This window comes from Serinus canaria, chromosome 2 (assembly GCF_022539315.1).
Source record: "Serinus canaria isolate serCan28SL12 chromosome 2, serCan2020, whole genome shotgun sequence".
In the NCBI taxonomy this organism is placed as follows: Eukaryota; Metazoa; Chordata; class Aves; order Passeriformes; family Fringillidae; genus Serinus; species Serinus canaria.
In genome coordinates, this window is record NC_066315.1 from 49,282,670 (window position 1) to 49,307,474 (window position 24,805).

General features: G+C 38.0%; 1 protein-coding gene across 1 annotated transcript in view; it reads right to left on the reverse strand.

Moving 5' to 3' along the window:
* The window catches only part of ICE1 (interactor of little elongation complex ELL subunit 1), a 40,938-nt gene extending 18,528 nt beyond the window's left edge, over positions 1-22,410 (reverse strand). Inside the window, exons 1-13 of the mRNA XM_050971281.1 lie at positions 21,371-22,410; positions 20,540-20,598; positions 18,918-18,953; positions 18,453-18,470; positions 17,601-17,712; positions 16,535-16,611; positions 10,935-10,972; positions 8,400-8,482; positions 8,104-8,143; positions 7,959-8,015; positions 6,660-6,749; positions 6,523-6,576; positions 232-584 (exon numbers count right to left, since the gene is read on the reverse strand). Of these exons, the coding sequence (XP_050827238.1) occupies positions 232-584; positions 6,523-6,576; positions 6,660-6,749; positions 7,959-8,015; positions 8,104-8,143; positions 8,400-8,482; positions 10,935-10,972; positions 16,535-16,611; positions 17,601-17,712; positions 18,453-18,470; positions 18,918-18,953; positions 20,540-20,598; positions 21,371-21,454 (1,101 nt within the window). The 5' untranslated portion in view covers positions 21,455-22,410. The remainder of the gene's footprint in view (positions 1-231; positions 585-6,522; positions 6,577-6,659; positions 6,750-7,958; positions 8,016-8,103; positions 8,144-8,399; positions 8,483-10,934; positions 10,973-16,534; positions 16,612-17,600; positions 17,713-18,452; positions 18,471-18,917; positions 18,954-20,539; positions 20,599-21,370) is intronic.
* Positions 22,411-24,805: the final 2,395 nt, after the last annotated feature.

Genomic DNA, 24,805 nt, shown 5'->3' on the forward strand with positions numbered 1-24,805 from the left:
TTCTGAAGATTATGTTTTTGTTCCCTTCCACAGGCAGTATGCTACAAGGTTAAAGAAGTATCCATATGGATCTAAGCACACAGAGACCTTTTCAGCGCATGAGTAAGCAATACTGATACCAAAAAAAAAAAAAAAAAAAAAGCCCAGGAATATAAAATTATTATTTCTTTAGTATCTTTAGTAATTTTAAGACCAAATTAAGTGCCAAGTCAGATGCATCCTGAAACTCACCTGTGTAGTCAGTGGTGAAAGCTGTACTGGAGAAAGTAGAGCAGGAAGAGGTCTGGCCCAGTTCAATATATCCATCACATTTCCACCTGGGTCTCTCTGCTCCTGACTGGAAAAGCCTGAAGTGCTGCACTCCCTGCCTGTCTGTATTATCACATCTACATTTTTATCCTCACCACTGTGAAGCTGTTCTTCAGTAGTCCTGTTCACAGCACAATCATCTCCAAAAGGCTCAGTACTTGTTTGAATTATCATCGCTGTTACAGAATTTTGCTTTACAGCACTTTCCCCTGAAGAACACCAAGGTAGTGTTTTGCCATCACACTTCCTGATCTTTTGGTGGATTTGTACAGCGTCTAAGACAGAAAAATACTGTTAAGAACTTTTGCCCTCCCATTTTTGTTTACAGAGGTAATATACAATAGTAATAAAAATGTAATACTCTATTTTCAAGTGATGTTTCCATAGAAAATCTTAGTCACTTTCAGAAATGCTTTCCTTATAGAGATGTGATGTTGTTATTCACAATTTTTTTTTTTTAATAAAAATGGCATATGTGTGTGCAAAGAGCTTTTCCCCAAACTGTCTAACATGGATCATTAAAACATTCCCAATTTTTCTCATCAGGAAGGGTCATTCTTGGTAGGATTGAAGGTCCATATGTTTTATCTCAGTCTTTGCCCAGTAACTCACAGTCATTAAAAGCAGGACAATCATGCACAGACATTCCCCACTCAGGCTGTAATTCTCAGCTTAAAGCAACCTGCAGGTTTGAGCCAGCAGCTGTACTTCCAAGCAAGTTACAATTATTCCCTGCCACAAATACAACAAGGAAGCTCTTAGCTACATTTCTAGTTTATGATTTAATATGCATATGCTTTTACATTGTTCTTTAAATTTACATATTGAGTCTAATCACACATTAATTGCTTTAATGGTATTATTTAGTCAGTTCTGGACCCTTAAAAAAAGCACCACAATGTATCCTATGCACAAAGTTGTTGGAACAATTAAGATAAAGATACTGAGCAGCTGACAACCCTTCCAAGATGTCAACTATACAGTTTTACACTTATTCTAACGACAAGAAAGCAAGAGATCAAGCCTATTCTGTGTACACATGAGTATGCCATCTGCAGTGAACCACTTAAATTTTGCGACTTAATTTTGCCTTAAAAAAGCTAGTTTAGATTTAAAAGAGGAACTGCTGTCAAACAATTTAACTGCAGAGGCAGGGTAAGGGTTTTTTAATGACAGTTCCTCTCATGCACCATAAGCTGCAAAACTCTTGACAGTTTACTCAAAACCTTTGTTCAGAAACTTTGTCTAGCCCCTGAACACACACTCTCACAACCCTGCTTGACACTGCCAGACTTCCAACATCTTCGAGAAAGAAGACTGTACACATCCAGAACTCCTCCTGGATAAGGTATTGGGCTGTTTACTGGAAAGATGGGGGTCATAAAACCCCCAAATTTTTATGCTTATGCAGGCCTCCACCTCTGATGGACTCCTACAGCGTATCACAAACAAAGATCACAATCACCCACACATCACTGGAGCCACAGGTGGTGGTTACCTTTGTCTTTTCTTTATCTTTTTTCTTTCCAGTTTTCCTCTTTAGGGTGATCACGCACTTCAGAATAGCTATATACTCCTTTCCAATCCATTATAGTGCTTTCAATTTATAGTTTCAACACAGTTCTAATAAAATTTGTTGTTATAACAATTATTTAGTGGTTTTCTACTTTAATCCACCCCAAGGGATCCTTTAGCAACAATTCTGGTTGCCCTGCCTCAAAGGCAAGTCACAATACCATCCCACAATAGAAAGAACGGCACATGTATAAAATGGTTTTGAGGATAGGATGTACTAATTTAACTGGCACAACTTGCATTCTGTTGGGGAGAAAAAAAAATTGTGTGCTTTATTATTGCTCTCTGTGGTAATCCACTACTAGAACTGACACAGATATTGCCAAAGCAACATCAATACTTTGGGAATACTCAAAAATATTAATTTAACTTGATAGGTCAAAATAGCCTCCTCAGAGATCAAAAGCTTTTAAGCACATTCTGATACGTCAGCACCACTAAAGGAGTAAATTAGAAAAATTGATCAATAACCCTATTTCAAAGAACCATCTCAGTCACTTCATGTAGCAACTCCATGGAAAAATCTCAATTACTGCACTGGACACCAGGAGGAGGGAGAAACTGATCAACCTGAAGGGCCCTAGCACATCATTTTCACCAAAGATAAGAAAGCTCTGCCATTTCCTTTACATCTTATAAGTATTATGACAATACATTGTTTTATAAAACCATTTACAAGCCACAGTCACAAAGAGCTTCCAGGATGTTCTAAATTTTCTCAGGACAAACCTACATTCTTTTTACAATTTGAGTTCCAATCCAAGGCAAAAGGAGCTCTTTGACAAGTAGAACCAAAGAAAATAAGGAAAATTCAGAAGTTGGTTATCGCTTAAATTTTTTCACGTTGTTTTGTGCCAACCATTTCAAAGCTCAGTATTTACTCTGCACTGAAGCGGGCAGCAACACAGTTACAGATTTTTCCCCTATAAGGACCCCATTTAGAAAATTAGGAAGTTTACTTTTCACAATGAACTACACAATAGAACTGACTTATTAGGAACTTTACATCCTATCTATACTTTCAAAATCAGTCATGCACCTACATCAAGTCCAAGAATATTGATACATATCATCCATTTAAACATTTCCCCTGAACAACAGATCAAAGACATAATATCTGAATAACTCAGAGATTCTCCAAACTTCTCTACTCATCCCTTTCCAACCCAGTCACTGATAACTGCATTTCTTTGGGAATGAGATATCTTTCTTATAGTTACCCATTTAGCTGTAGGAAGAGTTGTCATAGCAATTTTTAAAGATTCTACATAAGTAAGTTTCTTCATTCAAAGTGTTAACTCTTTGGCACCTTGGCCTGATCCTCAGGTCCATGAAAAGCCTTATTAATACTGAGCCCATCTCATTGGAAGGATCCTCTCAAAGATCATATTTCACAGACAAATTTTACTCTATCCAGGGAATCGCACTCTTGATCATTATGTGACTTGGTGAAATGATAAAGTTTTCTCCTGAAATCTACAACCTGAAATCTAGTTCATGTAGCTTCAAACTCTTACACTGCTGCCTTCTCTCACTTCTGAGAGATTAGGATTACTCTGATTTGAAAATACCATCAAAATCTATCATGTACTACTTGAAATACCTTCTTCATGCCAAGTGGAGAAAGAAGTAGAGATTAAATAAGTGATCCAATGCTAAAACTGATTGCCTTGGTACTAAACAAACTGAATTTTACAACTCAAAACTTTACTCTTGATTGGGCACATTGCAAGGCAATTCACGGCTGCAAGTTGTCCTCTCCTCACTCCAAGCAACAAAGTAACTTTTTGAAACAAGTCTTGTGGTTTTTTTCATCTCAAGAAGGACCAGATTAAGATGTGGTATTTTATAAAAATAAATAATCTAGCCAGAGAACCTCATCTGATTTACAGCAAAACCTCATCACCACAGTGATTACAGATGCCTGGTAGTAGCAACTGCACACTTCTCAAGAACAGTGGTGTTTCTCTGAGAAAAAAATTCCTCCACAGAAATTTTTTAATGCCCTAACAATGAGGCAGAATTTTTCAACCTGTTTCCAATTATGTGAATTTCAGGATGCTTCATACACTAAATATTATTTGAAGCTACAGACAATATTCTGTTTTCTGAGACAGCAAATCCACATATTGCATTATATGTAACAAAGAACTATGGTGAACTGCATACCCAAAACTAAATATGCAACGCTACATTGTTATGTAGGTGTTACCTTGAGAGATTTTCATACGTTTTTTCAAAACAGAAAAGTGGTCTGCTTATCAAAACCCTCATGTGCTATGGACATTAATCTCAAGACCATAAAACACACATATCCCTGGGGATTCAGTCTCATCTTTGGGTTTTACATATAATACCACTGTGTTTATCTCCTATTATCTGATATTAAAGCAGACAACTCAAGTGCACTCCTTTCCATCTCTGCATTTAGAGATGGAAAGATCTACATGCAGCTTCTCCCCTATCCTGTATCCCCAAACAAAGATGAGATAAAATGGGTATAGCTCCATAGTAAGCCAAATTTAGCTCAGAACCCAGTTACAGAATACCTCTTGAAGAAGCTTGGCTCCTGTCAGACAGGGTCTTTACTATGTTCCTTCAGTTCTTCTCACCACAGCATATCAACAGAGCATGTTAGAGAACCCAACTTACCAAAATATTCAGCACCCAGCTGCAAGATTCTTCAAACGCTTCATTAAATGTTTATTCACAATGTAGGTAATTTTATGTCCCAACTATACGAGACAAAGTTTTCCAAAGACTAAAATACTATCAATGTCTTATTAACCTTAGATTATGGCCCAAGGTTACTGATCTGATGGTCAGATGCAGGTATTGTCAACTTTATTACTGGTAGATTTGTAACAGTACTACCAAATGCTTTTAAATTAAGTCTGGCAAACCTCCATTATCCTATGAGGCTTTCAGAACAGCACATTTGGAAAGCCTCTTGAGTCTTCCAATTTTCATATATGAACACATTCTTCAAGAAAACCATTCAAAGTAGTATCAACCTTAGCAGAACAGAGAAGACACTGATCTATAATGCATAGCTTTGGGTATTTTACAGCACATTTGAATATACTAAGAAATCTGTTATAACACGTACACTTCTGAAAGGCTAGATTCAGGCAGTAGATGAACTGACATTCTCTGGAAAAGATACTACCATCAAGCTGATCTGCTCTCTAGGTTGAAATATTATAGTATGTTATAATATGTATTATAATATGGGATCAGAAATCAGGGCAAACTCATTAAGATCCTTTTTTTCCTAGTAGATTGCACCAGTAAACATAAGCACTTTGTTATTATGAATTCAAGGTAAAGGCCAGTTTCATAAGAGGCTGAATAACAAGATGGCTCTTCTAGGCTTGAAGAGGGAAACAACCAAACTAGTAACAGGACAAAAGATGTATTTCTATGAAATCTAACCACTCCAACAAAAGCATGGGCTAAGCTTAGAACTTTCTCCATGCTGAAGTGGGAAGAAAAGAGGACTGGCTAGAAGAGACTGTTACAGATAATTGTTTCCTTCTATGAAAGTACTGTCATTTCCTTGAGAAGATATGAATAGGAAAGATGGAACACAGTTTCTGGAATCTAAAGTTCCTCTTTTGGTGGATGGCAAAGGGATTACACTGGAACCTGATACCCCTAAAATCACATATATTTTAAACTCTTCAGTTTCTTGTGCTTGTTCTTGTCACTTGATTAACCCTTGATCAAGACATTAAATTCAGAATTACAGGGCACAAGAGTCTAGCTCAGTTTTGGAGCTGAAGCCGCATATTTGCTGCATTAAACTCATGAAAGTAAGGCTGACTAACAGGTTTATGAGCTGGTCCTTATATTTTGGCACCTCTTAAGTGGATTCCATTGGAATACATCTGAAGGCAGATTCATTGGGATCTACACTAGTAGTAAATTTTCAGACTTAACAGGGTCTTTGAAAAGTTTATCTTCAAAGCTCTTAATGCTGCTGGGTACCTATCCCAGGCAATATCTCTACACTTTTAGTTACAGAAAAGTCAAAGTAGTAGAGAAACTGAAAAAACGAATAAAGCTTAATAAAAACATTCCACAGATGCAACACAGAAATTAATGCAGTTTCAACACATCTATTACTCTTGAGTGCAGAAAGAAAATATCTGCTATGTAAAGTTAAAGCAGTCGAAGTTTTCTGTGAATATGCATGTGGATAACTACTCAGATTATTTTTTATCATTATCTGAGTATCACATTACAAAGAAGACAATGGAGGTAACAGCTTCTTAAACTTCATAATTCAACTATGTTACCACATATTTGGTTCAGACTAAAAAGAACCCATATGTACCATCATTCACATTATATACTACAGAGTTGATAATGACAGAATAATAATGTTTTAAACATGAGATGAGTTTTAATACTCACAAACAGTAAAAGAATTTGATTTCTTGATTGCAACAGCAAATTACAATAGCTTTTTATCAGAAGACAGTTCAAGTTTACTTACCCATTCAAATTAATATTTGAATTATTTTCAGATAATTCAGATTCTAATCACACATGTAACTGACCAGATAAAGCCCAAGGAAAGTATTTAAGTCTCTCAAAAGAGTGTTATGCAGTTATTACCCAACTGGAACCTACCTTCTGTAACAGTTAGTCTTCTTTTGTTAGACCATTCCTTATCCCAAATAGAAGCTGAAAGAAAATACCAACATTGCCTTTTGGTCAGAAAAAGAGAGAGCATCAAGAAAATTTCAAGACTTTGCATGCCATTGTACCTAAGACAGGATCATTTTTCTCATTCTCTCTTTTTCCTGTTGCACTGTCAATGCACATCCACAGTTCTTCTAATAAGAGCTTCACTCTTCCTGTTAAAATAAATAAATAAAATATCTATTTATTTTAAATAAATTTATAAAATTGAACTAAGAATTTGTGTTTATTTTACTCAGAACACAGACATGCCTACAACTAAATACAAAATACCCACAAAAAATTAAAACAAGGCACAAGCTTCAGTGAAAGAGAAATGCTAGATGACATTTAGGGAATAGATCCTGTACTGGCCATATCCCCATAGCAGACTAAAGGAACAACTGGAAAATGCTTTATCTTTTCCTTTTTACAGGGAGTACTACAAAAGGTTATAACACTCCCCAAAGTAAAAGGTAAAACAGATTCAAATGTAGCATTAGCAAAATTAAACAGCTCTGTAAAACAAATCAAGTTACATGAACCTGGGAGAAAATCTTCTACACAGATGTGTATCACATTTATGCTCACTCAGTAATAATTAATCTCAGTCTCATCACGTAATAGCAACATGTATCTGAATTAATTATCAGGCCACAACACTAGGAGACTGTCTACAGTTCTAACAGCACCATTGCTAGGTGATGTCAAACAATCTAGTTTCAAAGACAGAAGAGAGGTGGAGAGGGAAGAAAAACTGAAATCTCAGTAAAATGCAGAAGCACCTTATCTACTTATGCCAAAAGTATCATAAATCCAACAATCAGTAACTGAGACTGTTTTTGTGCAAATTCTGTAAGTCAAAGGCCATAGCAAACTGCTATTATTTTATGAAGACATATTAAAAAAAAGTCAGCATATACAAGGCAAGCCTACAAAATTTTGCTAAACAGCTAATAACAACACTACCATTTACTCATTATTAATAAATCCTTGCTGCTATTTGAAACTCAAATTAATGCTCAGATATTAATTTTCCTATTTTGCCATTAATTAAAAATCAAAGGATTAAATTTGGTACCAATTCAGTACAATTCAAAAGTAAAAAATATGCCAAGACACACACAAACTGACTAGGTGTGGCTTTTTCAAAAAAATTCAATTTCTAGTCATTTTTATGAATGAAGAGTTTTCCTTACTGAAAAACTGAAAATAGTAATCTGTTAGATTGGTCCTTCATCAGTGTAACCTACTTGTATCAACCACATCTGCTCTTATTGCACTTTGGCAGGATCTTCTGTTTCTAAAATTGCAACTCAAGAAGAGCTGCAATAAATTCATAACAATTGGTTTCACACAGAGAATGGACTTGCAAAAAGTCTTACCTTTGTCTATATCTGTTGCAAGATCTTCACTTGAACTCTGAGTTTCTGCATGTTTAACTATTAAAAAGAGGAGAGGTGGAAAGAAAATATTCAAATGGAACAATACCACATACAAATTCAAAGGCATTCAAAGGTAAGCACTTACGTTTTCTGCACTTCTCTTTAATTACACCATCAAGTTTTCCCTGTTAAAATTAAGAAGCACAGATTTTTTATGCCATACATATTTCTTAGAGCATCAGTTCCTAAAGAGCATGAAATCTAGATCAACATTTCTGAAGCTGGAAAATTTCTCTCTTACAGTGAATTGCTAATGTTTAGTTATTCAAAATCTCCCCAAAAATGTCATTTTACTGTTTCAGCATCTATTACACTAATAGCTTCTTTCTTTCCCCCAAAAATACTAAAAGAAGTTTCACACAAAGACAAGGAAAGCCTTACTTGTGTTTTTTTTAGCTCCTTTTCAAGCCTTTTCTTTTCAGTTTTTAGTTGTCTGAAGTCCTGTGTATGCTTTGTTGCAGCCTCTTCAAAAAAAGAGAACCAAAATTCAATTTAGAAACTACATGTAAAGAGGCCACGAATTTAAGTGGTGCTGGTATAGTGGTTCCTAGTTTGCAAAAAATAATTACCATAAAAAAACAGATAGTGTGAAATACAAATCTACTGAAGTTATATTTTGGTTCATTCAGACAATATCTCATGCATACAAGTATACTGCATAATTATTGTTTTGAACCACAGGAATACATTTATTAGTTTTCTCAGTTATATGCAAGAATGAAGAGCGGGTTGTATTGTAATGATATTGTACTGTAGAAGAATATACATCAAGTGAAAAAAGGAGATAAAATTGAGTTGCAAGGGTTTTTTAGATGTTTTATTTCTTATTTAAATAAGAGCTCTGGTTCAAAGATGAAAACACCACAGCCAGCTGCATTAGAAAGATACATACAGCACTCAAGACTGACAGAGAAGAGGACCTTATCTCTTAATGTCTAACAGAAACCTGGGAAGAGTGCAGATGGGTGGAAATAGAGGGTATAGGGTAGGTGAAAACTGAATGCAAGGTTCCTAGGAAAATTCTCAGGTGACAGAATCAGCTGAGAGAACTCCTGAGAGTTCAGCTTGATGACTTATATATGGATAGGAAAGAAAAGAAATGGAATCTTCCTCCTGATCAAATCAGAAAAGAGCCAATTAAAATAAAAGGTTTTAAAAAGGAACCTTGACTGGTAGGCTAACAAAAAACCAATCATGGCAAAATTTCATACTGCCAAAAGATACAATGTTTGAGATACTTAATGAACATAGAAAAAAAACAAAATGGATAAAATAGTCACTGAAATTGGACCTTACACATACTTGAGAATTTGAGATTTTGGAGGCAAGTGTGTAAAAAGCCTGGCTGTCCTGCAATGGAACTCCAAAATTCTCATCAAAATAAACACCTTGTACCTGTACTTTACAGTAAGATTCAGGGGGTTTCTAACACTAAGATATGTCACTGTCCTAGGGTGACTGTTATCCCCATTCGTGTGTATGTAATTTATGCTGGATATTATGTTCTGTGCCTTTAAGACTGGCAGAGTGAAGGTTTTGTTTTGGGCCTCCTATCAGCTACTCGGCGGGACATACAGATAGCACCAGAGCATGTTGCGGCTTCTCTGCTTTTTGCCCTGCTTTTTGCTCTCACTCTTGCTTCTGCTTTGCTTCTGCTCTGCTTGCTCTTGCTTCTTTCCCCCCTTCTCATTAGTTACTTTAGCTAAACAGTCCAAATTCCTTTCTGGACTGTCCCCCTCACCCCGTTGGACCTGCTGACTGCTCCGGACTGAGATTCAGAACACCGAGAGAGAGAGGTTACACCTTGTGACTGCAACAGCTGCCTCAGCGCCGGAGGGACTGATAACAGCAAACCCCCAGGAGAGACTTTTCTGAATTTGTCATCTTTCTCAGAGCAGTGGAAGAGTGGTGTCATCTGGTATTGTTCATTGTGTGTGCTGGGGGGTGCTGTGCTTGTCAAATAAACAGGTTCTTTCCACCTCTCTCCGAGGAATTCTTCCCGAACCGGTTGGGGGAGGGGGCTGTGTGGGTTTGTTTTTGGAGAAGCCCTTGTTGGGGATTCTCTCCCAAATTTGCTCTAAACCGGGACAGTCACTCAGTTCACTGTATTTTGAACTATGGTAAGAACAGCTCAAATATGCGTGATATGAGTGCAAATATCTGCCTTGCCAATTGATGACACAGCAAGTGAAGTCTCAAAATTTTACGTACATCCATCCTCACAAACAAGAAAAATACAGTGCCATGAAGCCAATGCTTTTTCTCCATGTAAAAAAAAGCAAGCAAACAAACTAACTAACCAACTAAAATACAAGTGCCAGACTATTTAAAAGTCAGAAAACATGCATCAGGAACACCAAATACTTAAATAAGAACATAAACATGAAGAATCCTGCCAGGATTATTAGAACACTGGAGCACATGCCCTATGAAAACAGTCTTATTGAACTAGACTTAATCAGCCGGAGGGGAAAACATAACAAATCACAGAAAGAATACAGGAACAGCTTTCCTGTACAAGGAAGTATCAAGAAGATGGAATGAGACTGTTAATGAGACTGTTCCATCAAGAAGATGGAACGACACTGCTGTATAGTAGACATCAGGTGTAAATTGAAACATGGGAGTTTCCAACATGTTACTGAACCAAGTTGCCTACAGAGGCTGGTAACACTCCATCCTTTGAAGCTTTTATGACTAGAAGTTCCCTTCCAACTTCATCTGAATCATGTGCCTAAGACACTTGGCAGAAAATATTCTGCAAGAGGGCTGATATAAATCAGACTAAGGACCCCACACAGTACTGGCCTGCCTTGCTCCTTGGGCATCAAAGTTAAACTCAAAATTCCTCTGGACAGAAGAGGAAAAATGAGATTATGTTGCTGTACTGTTGTCCTACTCAATGTAGAAAGTTACCTTCAAGTTTTTTCACTTTAGTTTCCAGTTTCCTTCTCCTGTTAAAAAGAACACATTGACAGAGAAATTTTTAAAATAAAACTATGTTGCATGAAAAGTCAGAAAAAAAATAATCTAGCCATTCAAAGAAAACACACCTCCTATACCCAGGACCTGTCAGACCAATGAGTCCCTGAAGTTGAAAAATTAAATTGGTGGCATATTGCTGGCATTCTCACACAAACAGCTGTATCTGTTACAGAGGCAAAGTATGCTTTTAAGATAGTCAATCCACTAAATATACCTTTAGCAACAACTCAGTATTAGAAATACAACCTCAGAAAGCTGGCTTCTGTTTTTTGCATTTCTATGATGTAATGCAGACAGGTTATCTTTAGTCCTTAAAAACAATCAAGCTCTGTTTACTATGAATAATATCTAAGCAATGAGATAATCAGGAATACCCTCAGTCCCACACCTTTTTGTTCAGAACATCCAGATGGTTCAGACTAAAGTCAAACCAAAGGAAAAAACATGAAGCATCCCAAACAATTTTGACGTCAACATTTCCAACCCTACCTTATTTGTAAAACACACAGAACTGGAAAATAAACAAATCGAAAAATAAACGTTTCTATTCTTTTCTTCTACTAAATTCCAATATCCTAGGAATTGTTTGTAAACTGTTGTGGTAAGTAGACAATTCTATCAATGATCACTGATCAATTTCATAATCAGTTCATCTATTCCCCATACTAAAACCTGTGTAATAGATTGAGATTTACCATCTAATCCTTTCTGGATGTTCAAGCTTTAATTACCACTTCAGACATTAACCAGAATATATTCAAAAACCCACTCATAAATGGTATGATTGAGCACCTTTTGCATGTTCAGTAGTCAAAGTATTTATAGCATAAAGTAATAGACCAAGGATTTGGAGCCTTCTCAGCCTGAAGAGGTTCATACTTACTTTCCTATACGATGGCTTTGGCAGTCAAGCCATAGGTGAGAATTCCAGCAAAATTCCTCATAAAATACCTTTATAGAAAAAAATAAGGGGAGGCAGGGGAGTGGGGAGTCTCCTTTAGAAAACAGGAAGTAAGAAACTTCTGCTTCTCTGTAGATTATCTTCAAGTGAATGCACAGAAGTACTACATATGCAATGCATGGACACTGGAAGCAAGATAAATTGACACAGGAAGACCACAGGGATGCTGTTTACCATTGCAGGCAGAAGACTCATGCAGCCAAAGCTCAATTAGAATTCAAGCTGACCAGTACTCTGAAGGACACAAAAAAGGCTTTTCAAAATGTCTTAACAGCAAATGGAAGATCAGAAATAACATCAGTCCATTGCTTGATGAGGTTAATCACATCACAAACAGGGATGCAAAGCAGAGCTATTTAATGCCTTCTTTGCATCTGTCACTAATGACAGACCCTGGGACTAACAGAAACCTGTGCTGGAAGACCATGAGTGGCTTGTTTAGATTAGGAAAGAGAAGGCTGAGGAGTGATCTCATTATAGTAACCACTTCCTCAGAAGGGGACAGTGGAGAGGAAGGTGCTTATCTCCTCTCTCTGGTGACCAGTGATAGGACAGTAGGAAATGCAATGAAGCTGCATTGGTGGAAGTTTAGATGGGACATTAGGAAAAGGTTCTTCAGGCTCCCCAGGGAAGCAATCATTGACATCAAGCCTGTCAGAGTTCCAGAAGCGCCTGAATGACAGTCTTAGTCCTACAGCTTAGTTTTAAGCAGTCCTGTGAGGAGAACGGAGTTGGACTCAATGATCCTTATAGGTACTTTTCAACTTAAGATAAAAAAACTAGGATACAAATAACAAGAATCTGAACAAAGAGAAACAAAGTGCCAACTTTATCATTGCAATAATATTTATAAATTAAGTATTTACCTTTACATATGCAGTACTCTACTAATTTCATCAACACACAACTACATGAAGAAAATAGGTAGATGTTAAATTTAGCAATTAACAAAAAGCGGTTTGCAGATTATGCATCTGGGCAGAACTCCTCTTATGTTACCCAACTTAAGTTCCTATCTGATCCTTAAGATACGTGCACAACTGCAGCTGACAGAATGCTATGCTAACAGAAGTTGTACTCCATGGGAATTGCCATCCCTGAAGAATATTCAGATCTCAACTAGACAGTCCTGAGCAAGCTAACTTTAACACCAGCTCTGAATAGCAGACCAGACCAAAGGACATGAGTGATAATTTCTCACCTAAGTTTTTTAATAGTACCTGTAGATTAACAGTAATTTTATGCACAATTCACTATTACTCTGCTTCTGAAAAAATCCAGCTTTCAAATTACTGAACTCATATGACCTACTGTTTCAAATGGCCCCAGTATCAGAGGTATACAAAACAGCTACAGCATCACAGAATTGAGGCCGAGGTGACAAGAATCCTCTGGAAGTTATTGTGTTCAACCCACACTGCTCAACCAGGGCCATTTACAGCTCACTGGCCAGGACCATTTCCAAATGGCATGGCTTCTGAATATTTCTAAGGATGGTAAGGCCACAAGCTCCCAGGGCAATCTATGGAAGTACTTAGTCATTCTCACAGCAAAAAGTGTTTTCTGATGTTCACAGGAAACATGACCTTCTTTGTCTCAGTTTGTTCCCACTGCCTCTTGTCCTATCATTAAGGTCCAAGGAGGTGAGCCTGGTTCTCTTTTCTTTACATGCTCCCTTCAGTTATTTATACATTGGTAATACCACCCCTGAGTCTTTTCTTCTCTAGACTTAACAGTCCCAGTTCTCTCAGCCTTCTGTCATTGGAGAAATGCTCCTATTCCTTAATCATCTTCATGGTCCTTCACTGAACTCACTCCCATACATCCATGTCTTTCTTGTATTGAGAAGTCCAGACCTAACACAGTATTTCAGGGGTGGCATCTGAAGTGCTGAGCACAAAAGAATAGCATCTCCCTCAGCCTGCTGGCAAAATTCACTGAAAACCAAGACACTGGTAGTCCTCTTTGCCACCAGTGTGTATCGCTGGCTCACACCATGAAATCATCCTGAGCTGCTTCCACCAGCATGTACTGGTGTATGTGATTGTTCCTCATCAGGTGCTGGGCTTCACACTTCTCCTTGCTGAGAAGTTACCTCATTTTCTCAGCCTGTCAAGCTTGTGCTAGATAGCAGCATGCCCCTCTGGCCCATCAGCCACACTTGTGCCATTGGCAAGCTTGCTGACAGCAGGCTCTGTCTGCCCCATCATGCAGATGGGGCAGAGCCTGCTAACAAGATGTTAAACTGGGCTAGACCCACAGCGCAGTCCTCTCTGTCTCCCCCAAGGGTAGTATTATCTACTGGCCTCCAACTAGACTTTGCACAGTGTTCATCACCATACTCAAGGCCCAGCCATTAAGCCAGTTTTTGATCCACTGTCTGACCATCCAGCCCCTACAGCACCAGCTTAATGGGCTATGATGAAGCTATTATGGGAAACAGTGTCAGAGATCTCATTCCCTGTCAGACACTAGCCACTACTCTCCCCTGATCTAGAAAATATATCAATTTATAAAGTCAGTGAAGCACAACTTCCCCTTGGTGAAGCCATGCTGTCTACTCCAAAGCTTCTTGACCTTCATGTGCCTGAAAATGAGTTCAAGGATGACCTGCTCTGTCACCGACATGTTTTATGAAAAATCCTTTCCTTAGGATTTCTCCCCTCCTGGGAAGCTGAGAGGCCTCAGGAACAAACTGTAAACAATTCTTATCTGCTGCTGTGGAATGCAGCAGGGGAGGTCTGTGATTGGCCTCGTCAGACTGTTTCCAATTAAGAGCCAATCACAGTTCACCTGTCCCGCTGGTCTCGGTCTGGGAGAAGACCTTTGTTATTCATTCCTTTCTATTCTTAGCTTAGCCTGCTAGTGAAATCCTTTCCTCTGTTCTTTTAGTATAGTTTTAATATATTATCTATCATATAATAATAAATCAAGCCTTCTGATACATGGAGTCAACTTTCTCGTCTCTTCCCTCATCCTGGGACCCCTGTGAACGAGGCGACACTGCTCCATCACCTTCCCAGGGATCAAAGTGAGGCTGACTGGCCTGTAGTTCCCTGGCTCCTCCTTCTTGAAGATATGAGTGACAGACAGGGACAAACATTATATCTATACTGACACAATAAAATGTCAGCACATCAGAGTTGTCAGCTCCCACTTAAGATGAAGTTAGCAATGGGGTAGCTGCTCTCTGCTGCTCTTAGATAAGACAATGTACTGAATATTTCATTAAGTTCACATTGAGTGCATCTATATGTGAACCAAGTGCAGAATGGCTGAAGAAATGACAACAATCCTAGTCTTCTCATACAGTCTTTTGGGTAATAATGGCTCGCTGCTCTGCTTGTGAATACCGTATGTTTCACAAGTCACGTAAAGAGACTAGTGTATTTCTTTTGAGAAATGCTTCAGTCACTTGATCATCTCTGTGGACCTTCATTAGACTCTCTCCAGTATACCAGTACCTCTTGTACAAAAAAGCCCAGAACTGGGCACAGTACTTCAAGGCATGGCCTCACCAATACTGAGCAGAGAACCAATCACTTCCCTTGACCGCCTGGTAGCACCAAAATAGCTTAGAAACACCAAAGTCAAAAATGATAACCAGCTAACATGGAAGCAAGGAGTCACTACCAGGAGTCCCACTGAGATGTGTTCTAGAACACATCAGAAATAAAAGTTGACTACAAAATCAAAAGGGTCTTAGAATTCCAAGTCACTAGACTGCAATCACTGGTTTTTGTAAATCCAAAGTGATGCACATGAAGAAAAATAGAAGAAAAATCTTGCTATATATTAGCTGGTTCTCTTTTGAGAGCATGAGTACCTTTCCACACAATATTGAGAGGTCACAGTTCCCTGATACAGGTGATTTAAAGGTTATATATATTAGAGGTTTAAGAAGCAATTAGACAAGTCCATTGAAGTATGCATCAAGAGCTGTAGGCGTTAACACACACATATGCTCCAGGCCAGGAAACCTCTGACTGACTGCTTACTGGAAAAACAAACTTTGGGAATTAACAAGACGCAGCTTCAGAATATTCTGTATTATGGCAGCCAAAATTACTTTTGCACTTTTGGTGCAAATCCCTCCTGCTCTTTTTGAAACATGGCAGACAGTTCACTATGAACTGCTGTGCTGTTACATTAAAACAATTATTTTAAGGACTGATTTTAGTACAGACCACTTTGGCAATATTATTCTCATACTGGCCTCAGAGACTTAACAGCAAAACTGAAATGGATGGCAGTAACAAAAAGCTGAGACGAAGAACCACTTAGAACTGGAGAAACTACAGCTTTTTTCAATTTCATCCTGTTCCTTAAGACTTTCATTAAACAACCACATAAAGCCACTTCACAACAAGACAATAAATAAAGTAACACTGCACTCAAAAGAGCTTGCAACAAAACTTAGGATCATTCTTCCATCAACTCCTTGTTCTAAGAACCCATAAGTACAAAAATTTTAGCAAAATGGAAAGCATGACTAGATAAGGTACATTATCAAGTTTGGAGGAGCTAAGAGGGGCAAAGAAATGTTGAGAAAAAAAGAAGCATCACTCACACAGCATTACTGTTTACTATTTCTTCTTTAATTTTAACATATTCCAGTTGACTCTCTTGATAAATCTTGAGAGAACTCTGAAAAAGGAAAGCACAGTTAAAATATGTCCATACTGAAGGCAAAAAAAAAAAAAAAAACAAACGCAGACACCTTACCTCTTCTAATGAAAACAGTACCTGGCCAAAAAACTTTTATATTCAATAAGAAAAGAAGCAAGTTGGAAAGTCAGGTTATCTTCCTTCTTTAAAGGCAAAAGTTATAACAAACAAACACATCAATCTCTTTGTGTCTATCTTTTGAGTACATGGCTTTAGCACCTAGCTGGATAGGAACTTGAAGCTAAAATGAAGATCTTAACTACTACACACCATACATATAATTCTACTTTTTCTGAAAAAGTGCCATGAGGACATCAGCTACTAATGCCTACTGAGGGAAGAGGAGTTATAAAACCATTCTAACACAGAACACTAACTAGGTACAGCAACAAGACAAATGTTAGTATTTTTCTTATACCATTATAAAAAAGCTACAAGAAAGAAAGTGGGGTATTTTCTTCAGAAATTATAATAATGTCTAGAAAATACATACATGTAGGTAATTTGAACAATCTAAACCTTCTTTCCTATAGACTAAACCTCAGCTAAGCAATGGGAGAGAAATTAGGAATAAACTTCAGAAGCTGATGATGTAAAACATATGTTCAAAAAGGTAACAGAAGCACAACACTATTCTGCACAGACCCTCCTTCTTGGCACCTTTTCACTAGCACAAGTAATATTCAGCAATCTGACAGGATCAGAGCAGAAAACCAAAGGAGTCTGACAGTTTCTCCTTCCTTCCTTACTGAGGAAATAACCAAATAATCTGATCAAAAATTTTAAGAACAACCTAAACTTATTGCCTCTCTGAAACCTGAAGCAACCACTTAATTTCACCAGAGCTATTTGTCCCAGTGAGCTGGATATAAGAACAGAGCTTGTTAACAGTCAGCTTCATTAAGATGAGCATTAGGAATATGCATTTCCTTCAACAGAAAAAGTTCAAGTTACTTAAACAAGCACACCTTTTTTTCTTCCAACTCTGCCTTCAAGGAACCCAACTCTTCCTGGCATTTTTCCAGAGGCAAAATTTTCTGTAACATCTTCTCCACTTGGCAACGAAGAGCAGAGATCTCTCTGAAATTAGATGTGCAATTAAAAAAGTTGCCAAAACCACAGATGCTTTGAAATTCAGTATTCCGATTCTTCAATCAAGCATCTGAGTATTTTGCTTTTATTCTATGGAAAAAATGTTCTGAGAGATACCTAAAAACTTTAAGAGTTTCAGTGTTCTCATTTTTCCACCTATTTAAAGAAAATCCAAGATCTGACTTAAAAACACTACACTGAAGCCAAAGCTAGATGCAAGCAGATGGCATGTGCCACAGAAGTATGCTGCCTACACTAAAGTGCCAGTGATAAGTGTCTCTGCATACATAGTGCTGTAAAATAAGAGCAGAGTCCAAATGCCATGTTTGTCAGCAGGCAGGCTGGAGTCCATAAAAATTATATGCTGCCTCTTCACAGAGTAAGCAAGGGCACACACACACAACTCTTAAGTAAAAATGCTTCACACAAATATGGATGGTCCAAATAGCCATACATTTAACCACCACCAAAAGATGAGCTTCACATCTCCACTTTGACTCTCACTAGCCCAGGGCCAGGAAAGAATCCCACACACGTATTGTAGAAGGACAGATTTCTCCTCATCATACCTTTGCTAAATATGGCCTAGGAAGCATGATAAAAGTATCATACTAAAAGTGCAGCTTAGACCTATGGCTGTTGCTATGATACCGTCAGACTCCTAAAACTAACCACAACACAGGGAATATAGTAATACGTCTTTAGTAAACAATATAAATCCAACTTACCGTTCAGCAAATTGAAGCTGTAATCTCTTGTTAAGGTAGAAATTAAAAACAGTTTATCAAATGTCCTTAAGTATATTTCAATCCAACTGCCACTTGAAAAGAAACATCCAGTAAAGACTTCCTCATAGAAAAAAAACTCCCCAAGACTTGCAGAACTAAGTGTTTGATACATGCATTTCAATACACTTGAAGTGAATAAGAAGAGCTTCTTCTGTTACATGAAGAAGATTGAGTAATTCTCAGCAACTCAGATTTCAAACGGACCACCTTAAACCATATACTAGAAACAGGCAGATCTTAAGTGGATAGTTTTAATTCCAAAGGCCTATTTTCTTTACAAAACCCACCCAGTTTGTTCTTTATTAGAGACATCATCTCATAACCTAAACAGAAAGCCTCAAGCCCTTTCCTAAATGTTTTAGGTATACTAATCCTTTAAGAACACAAAGAGAAAACTAAAGGATATCAGTGCATTTCTGTTGATACTCTGTCAGCAAACGACTGTAAGAAAAGAAAAAAAACAGACATTACTCATTTTCTCACCTGATTTTGACAATCGTATGTTAGGGTATCTTTCCTTTTGCTTTATAGATAAATAGAGGAAGTGTAAGATTGGTTTACATTTTCTGCTAGTAGTCAATATAACCCTTTGATTTCATTAAGCCATTCAAACCTCAAATCAAATTGCTTTAAGTAGGAAAAAAACCTGGCAATTACATGAAGTTGTAGCCATTAACCAATTGCAGCTTTAAAAAAAAAAGTATTGCTTAGACAAAGGAAATTATATATATATACATACCCCCACATACTAGAACATATATATTCATATATACACATTATACATAAATATAAAACATGTTTCCAAACTTGAAAGGATGTTTTCCTAAAAAAGAACACACATCTCTGCGAAATAGTCTGAAAGATCCTAAAAGGCTTTAATCTTTATATTATTCCCCTAGCAGCCATAAAGGGTAACACCGTGATGGAAGAGGGCCATGGGACAGCACCAAGGAAAGCTACTCCTTTCTTTCATCAAATGTTATGTTTTTTAAGAACAGAGAAAAGAAAGGACAATAAAGCGTAATACCATGGCAGTTACCCTAATACAGAGAGGGCTGAATTACTTTCTATTGCAATAGTTAAGAGCAATCCAGTAAAGCAAAAAAGAAAGTCTGAGCTGCAAGTAGTTAAAGAAGAGGCAATTTCCACAAGAAATATATGCACTGGCAGAAAGAAGAGGGACACAAAGCTTAGAGGTCAGAAAAGAAATCACAACAGAGTAAAGAAGCTTTGAAAAAGGATCCTAGTTAAGAGACCCAGTGTGTGCTAGCTGAAATACTCTGGAAATAGAATGCAGGACTGTCATTTAGATTCACTAAAGCCAGATTGACACTTATCTAGGAAAGGATACATAAGAAACAAACCACTGCAATTAGGAGACATTGCATGGATATTAGGCCATAGTATGGAGGTATACATAACATATCTTGATATTATTCTATACAATATGTTGATGGGTTTTGAGAAGAATTGGAAGCAAGCACAGAAAAGAAAGCAAACTGTAAGAAGGATTTTATAATCATACATTCCGAACAACGTTCAGCTTAACTTTTCACATTCTGATATTTAATCCCAACAGAATTTCAGAACTTAATGATCAGACTAAATTCTGCTGGAAAAGTTCTTATCTGTACTCAACTTTTAGTTCCCACATTCTTCACCACAGAAAAATGAAATAAGCGAGCACAATTAAACGAACAAAGTAAATATAAATAAATATCATCAATGATCTGCTTCTGCCTTAAATAAATAAATCTCTTCAAAGAGTCACTTCTGCCTGTACTTCTAATATTACAGGTACACAAAATAGCAATGTTTACTGTCATTATACACAGATGTTTTACAGAACAAATTAGTCTTACAGTCTAGATTTAGGACATGTTTGTGCAGAACTTTCATTTTGAAAAGCATTTAGTGTAGTGCATAAACGAATATTCACATTCCAAAAATAATATCTCCTGCATTGCTGTAAGTACTTAAGAATAAAACCCAAACAAACAAACAAAAATGCATGCAATTGTACTTACTCTCCATCAATTATTTTTTGCTTCAATGCAATTAATGCAGCTACATATTCATTCATATTCTGTAAGGAAGAGTCTCAAGTCAGTAAAGAACTTGCACCCCAAAAATCAGTAGTGTAAATAAAGCCTAATTAAATGGTTAATTTTACAGAAAATACAATAAACTCTCTTCATTCACGCAGAGAATGCAGGTTCCACAAGTAAGTATGCATCTTAAGTGAGGCCTTGCTACAAAAGCTCTTCAAACTTCGCCTTTGTAGTAGATTCTATACTAAATTCCTATAACTTTTTCCATCAAAATCCAATTGACCTTTGGCAAAATATCAGCAATAAACATCAGCTCACTTGAGTCTACAGATTTTCCAGTTTCTCATCCATACTCATTCTAAGTGTGTCCTATGAACTCTCTTCAGGAGACCTCTCTACAGGACCTTCTCTTCAATTAAAGGAAGAACAAAAATCACCCAAAGCGTAAAAAATACACTCGGGTATAAAAATACACACTCGCTTAAGAGCCCTCAAGGAAGTAAATTCTAAATCCTTACATTGCACCGAATCAAAGTCAAAAGAACACAACTAGAAATTCCCCGACAGATCCCACTGAGCACGTCGCAGAGACACGAGCTACTTTTCCACACTTCGCCTAGCTAAAGCTCGATACTGCTGCTACTTTTAAAGCTAGTTTACCACGCACGCCATCCGCGTTCCCGACGGCGCAGGGAGTGGTGACTGTGGTACCCGACACTTCCCGCCAGCGGCTCGGCGCTGATCCACTACTTCGTCCGTGAGCAAAAACCCCAGTTCAGCGCCACAGGGACGGCGGTGCATGCCTACCTGCTGGAGAACACCGCAGTTGGCGCAGGCCCTGCCGGCGGCCGCAGATCCGGCCGGCGGTGGCGGCGTCTCTCCGGGCATCATAGTGCCCACGCCTTCATCCGGACCCGAGAGCGGTGCGTGTGCGCCGCTCCATTGCGTCACACACTGCGCCACCGGTTTAGCAAGGACCCAGCTCGCCTTCGTCTCCTCGAGAATGCTGTCTACTGCTGCCTGACTATTAGCAGCAGAAAAGACAGCAAAAAGTAGTCTCTGCAGAGACTGAGCGTTGAAAGCAACTGGTGGAAAGCGACTTAGCCCACTGAAAGGCACCGCCTCAGCCACGCCCTTCTACCACTACTATTATTTTATCTTCTTTTAGGTGCGGGCACTTCTGATAAGGGAACTACTGTAGGCCTGGCGCAGGTGCGGAATAGGGCAGCTTCTTTCACCTGGCGCGAGAGGAGGGATGGAGCCGCCGCTGGAGCGGCGCGTGAGGGGGAAAGGTGGGGCTGCGCGCACGGGTGCAGCTGCTCAGTGACAGTGCGGCCACGAGGCCAGCTTGGGCAAAGCCGAGCTCCCCTGCAGCCGGAATCACCGAACATTGGTCTCGGTGATCCGCGATGAGCCTGAGGTGATACCCAAATCGGCCGGAAAATAAACCAACACAGTTTGAAATATTTGAAAGCCGGCATTCTTTATTATAGCTTTGGACATTTTGGGGGGGATAGCTCCTCTAATCGGATGTGTGTTTTGAAACTACAACAGGGCATTAATTCTATCATGATCATACATATTCATTACAACTTATTTCCTAGCTAATACATAAACATCACTATCGTAGAACTAATTTGCATGCGTCCGCCTCTTGTTGGAAGTCCTTTTATAGTGCTAGACGGTCATCTAAAGGGGTCTCTGATGCTTGTATTCACTGAGTGTCCCAATACTACAGATGCCCTTCCCTTGAACATTTTTTTTTTTGCGCCTGCGTTGTTGCTTCTTGTTACATAACTTTGCCCGAAAACCCAATATATTCCTCATTATCTATTTATCCACTGGTTCCAGCCACGTTTATCACCTTGTGCAACTTTTACATTCTTTTTGGGTTTGTTTTTTTGCTAGTTAGTTTTTAAACTCTATCTAGGAACTTAAGGAGAACTGAAAATTTATATTCTCTGTGCTATCTCTCAGAAGCTAATCACCCTCTTTGCGGTCTTCTCTTTGCTCCCGTGCTGCCAAGCTAGAGATGCCTCCTTGACAAGGGCATGCTAAGCTGATGCCGTTCCCTGACACACACACCCCTCCTAGTTTTTCAAACGGGAGCATACCAGTTCAGCTCACTCAGACAGCATCTTGTGGGAACATAATACTCATGGGAAGAGATCAAGCTTTTTATTTCTTCCAAGCATTTGTAAACACTTTTAATATTTTGTATTGCTTGTCATGACTGCCTGCATTTACCACTTACACTACATCTTTCTATAGCGAGTAAGCTTGGAAAAGGCCCCTGCCATGGGCAGGGACGCATGCTGCTCGACCAGGTTGCTTATGTGTTTCAGGCCATGCTTTCAAGTTAAAGTAGTAACTGCTTACTGTTGTGAAAAACGCTAATCACTTTTAAAATCTAAACTTTTGATAGTAATAAAATAGTTATAAAATAGTAATAAAAATTAGAGTAATAAGAATTTGGACAATCAGAGTTAGGACAATAAAGTACAATAAAAACAAAGACATATGGACAGTCTGGGTGCCTCCTGGGCAATTAAGCCCTGAAAGCTCACATGCTAACAAAGGATTCACCCTTAAAAGCAATAGCCTGTTACATATTCATATATCTCATACATGATGCATAAATTCTTTTCAAACAAAGGGTGTTCTCTAGTTATTGTCAACTTCTCCCCCTTAATCCTGTTGGCTCCTCAGAGTCAGGAAAGAGGTGGAAGAAAGTTGCTTTTTTTGGTCTTTTCTGATAAGGAGGGAATAATTTTTCTCTTGGGGATTTAGGTGTCTTGTTGCTGTTATCTCTGTGCAAAGAATCTCTTGATTATCTCATGCCTTTATTGAGCTAGTTAAAAAAGTATCTTACATCACATAGTTTCTATTTTAACATCATGTTATAACCTAAAACTATATTTACTGCGCTACTTAAAAAAATACAGCACTACTAATTAATACAACATAAACACATATAGTATTCCTTTTAATATCTGCAAAGAGCCAATCATGTAATATGTACTTTTCACACTGTATTGTGCCACCCTGTGTTAGTGTTTGAGGTACATAGAAATCACTCAGTATTTAGCAGACAGGACAGATGGTTGCACAAAATGCAAATTAAATTGAAGGAAAGACATTTCTGTTCTTGTGAGCCAGTGAAGGCTTCCTGAAGATAAGGAAAGCCTCCTATCTCTGTTAAGGAAGATACCAAGGCTATCACCATGACAATGTGAAGAAAGAGAGGAAATAAAAAGATATGGACTTTGGTTGGATCACAGTGTGATGTGGCTCCTTTTCATCTATTGAGACTTTTGTTTCCTTTTTATAACCAATGGGCAGTGTATATGTTTGTTAAGCAAATGTAAATATCTTGTAAAACTATAAAGGCAATATGATGCTTTAATAAATAGATCTATACAGCCTTCTGATGGAGTCCTGGTGCTTTGCGCCAAGTGGGGCTCTGTAACGACATTAGTTTGTGATTTTTCTCTATTCAGCTTATGGTGTTGCACTTTATTCACTGCATGCTGCTGCTTACACTTCTAGTCTATCTGAGACTTCCTCTAGCTTACAATTTATCCAGTTGCTTTTTTACTATTGTCTTCCTGGTAGTTTATACATATTCCTTAGTGGAATCAATATTCAGTTCTAGTTCTGAAGACCATGTTAAATCTTCCTTCTGATGAACAATAATGTATACAGTTGCACAGTTACCTGGACCTTTATGAAGACATTGAAATGTGTGACTCCTGTATAAGTGCTCTGATGATGCATAGTGTTTCAGGCTTTCTCTTTCTACTTCGAGGGCCTTACAACAGTATAATAAAATACCCTTTAGAATAACAATAGAGTTTGTATGTCAGTGTCACTGGAATTAATTTATCCTCTGGTCTGAGTAAGTTTCCCGTGTGAAGTGCCCTTCCAAGGGAATGGAGCCGAGTACTACTCATTTTAGATTTGAGAATTTGGGGCTCTAGTCAGGTCAGGCAACAAGGCACTTTATTAGGTGAGTTTCTTAAGGACAGGGTTCTGCAGAAAGAAACAACGCTATATCTGAAAGAAATTAATAGATAAGATGTTTTCAGAAGAATTCAATGTTTCTTGTAACTATTCATGCTTAAAGTGAAAATGTTACCAAAATTTTGGTTTAACATTAAAGATGTCCAAAATTTCTAGTTGTTTAGGCTTCACAGAACCATTTAAGTCAGAAAAGACCTCCAAGATCATCAAGTCCAGTTT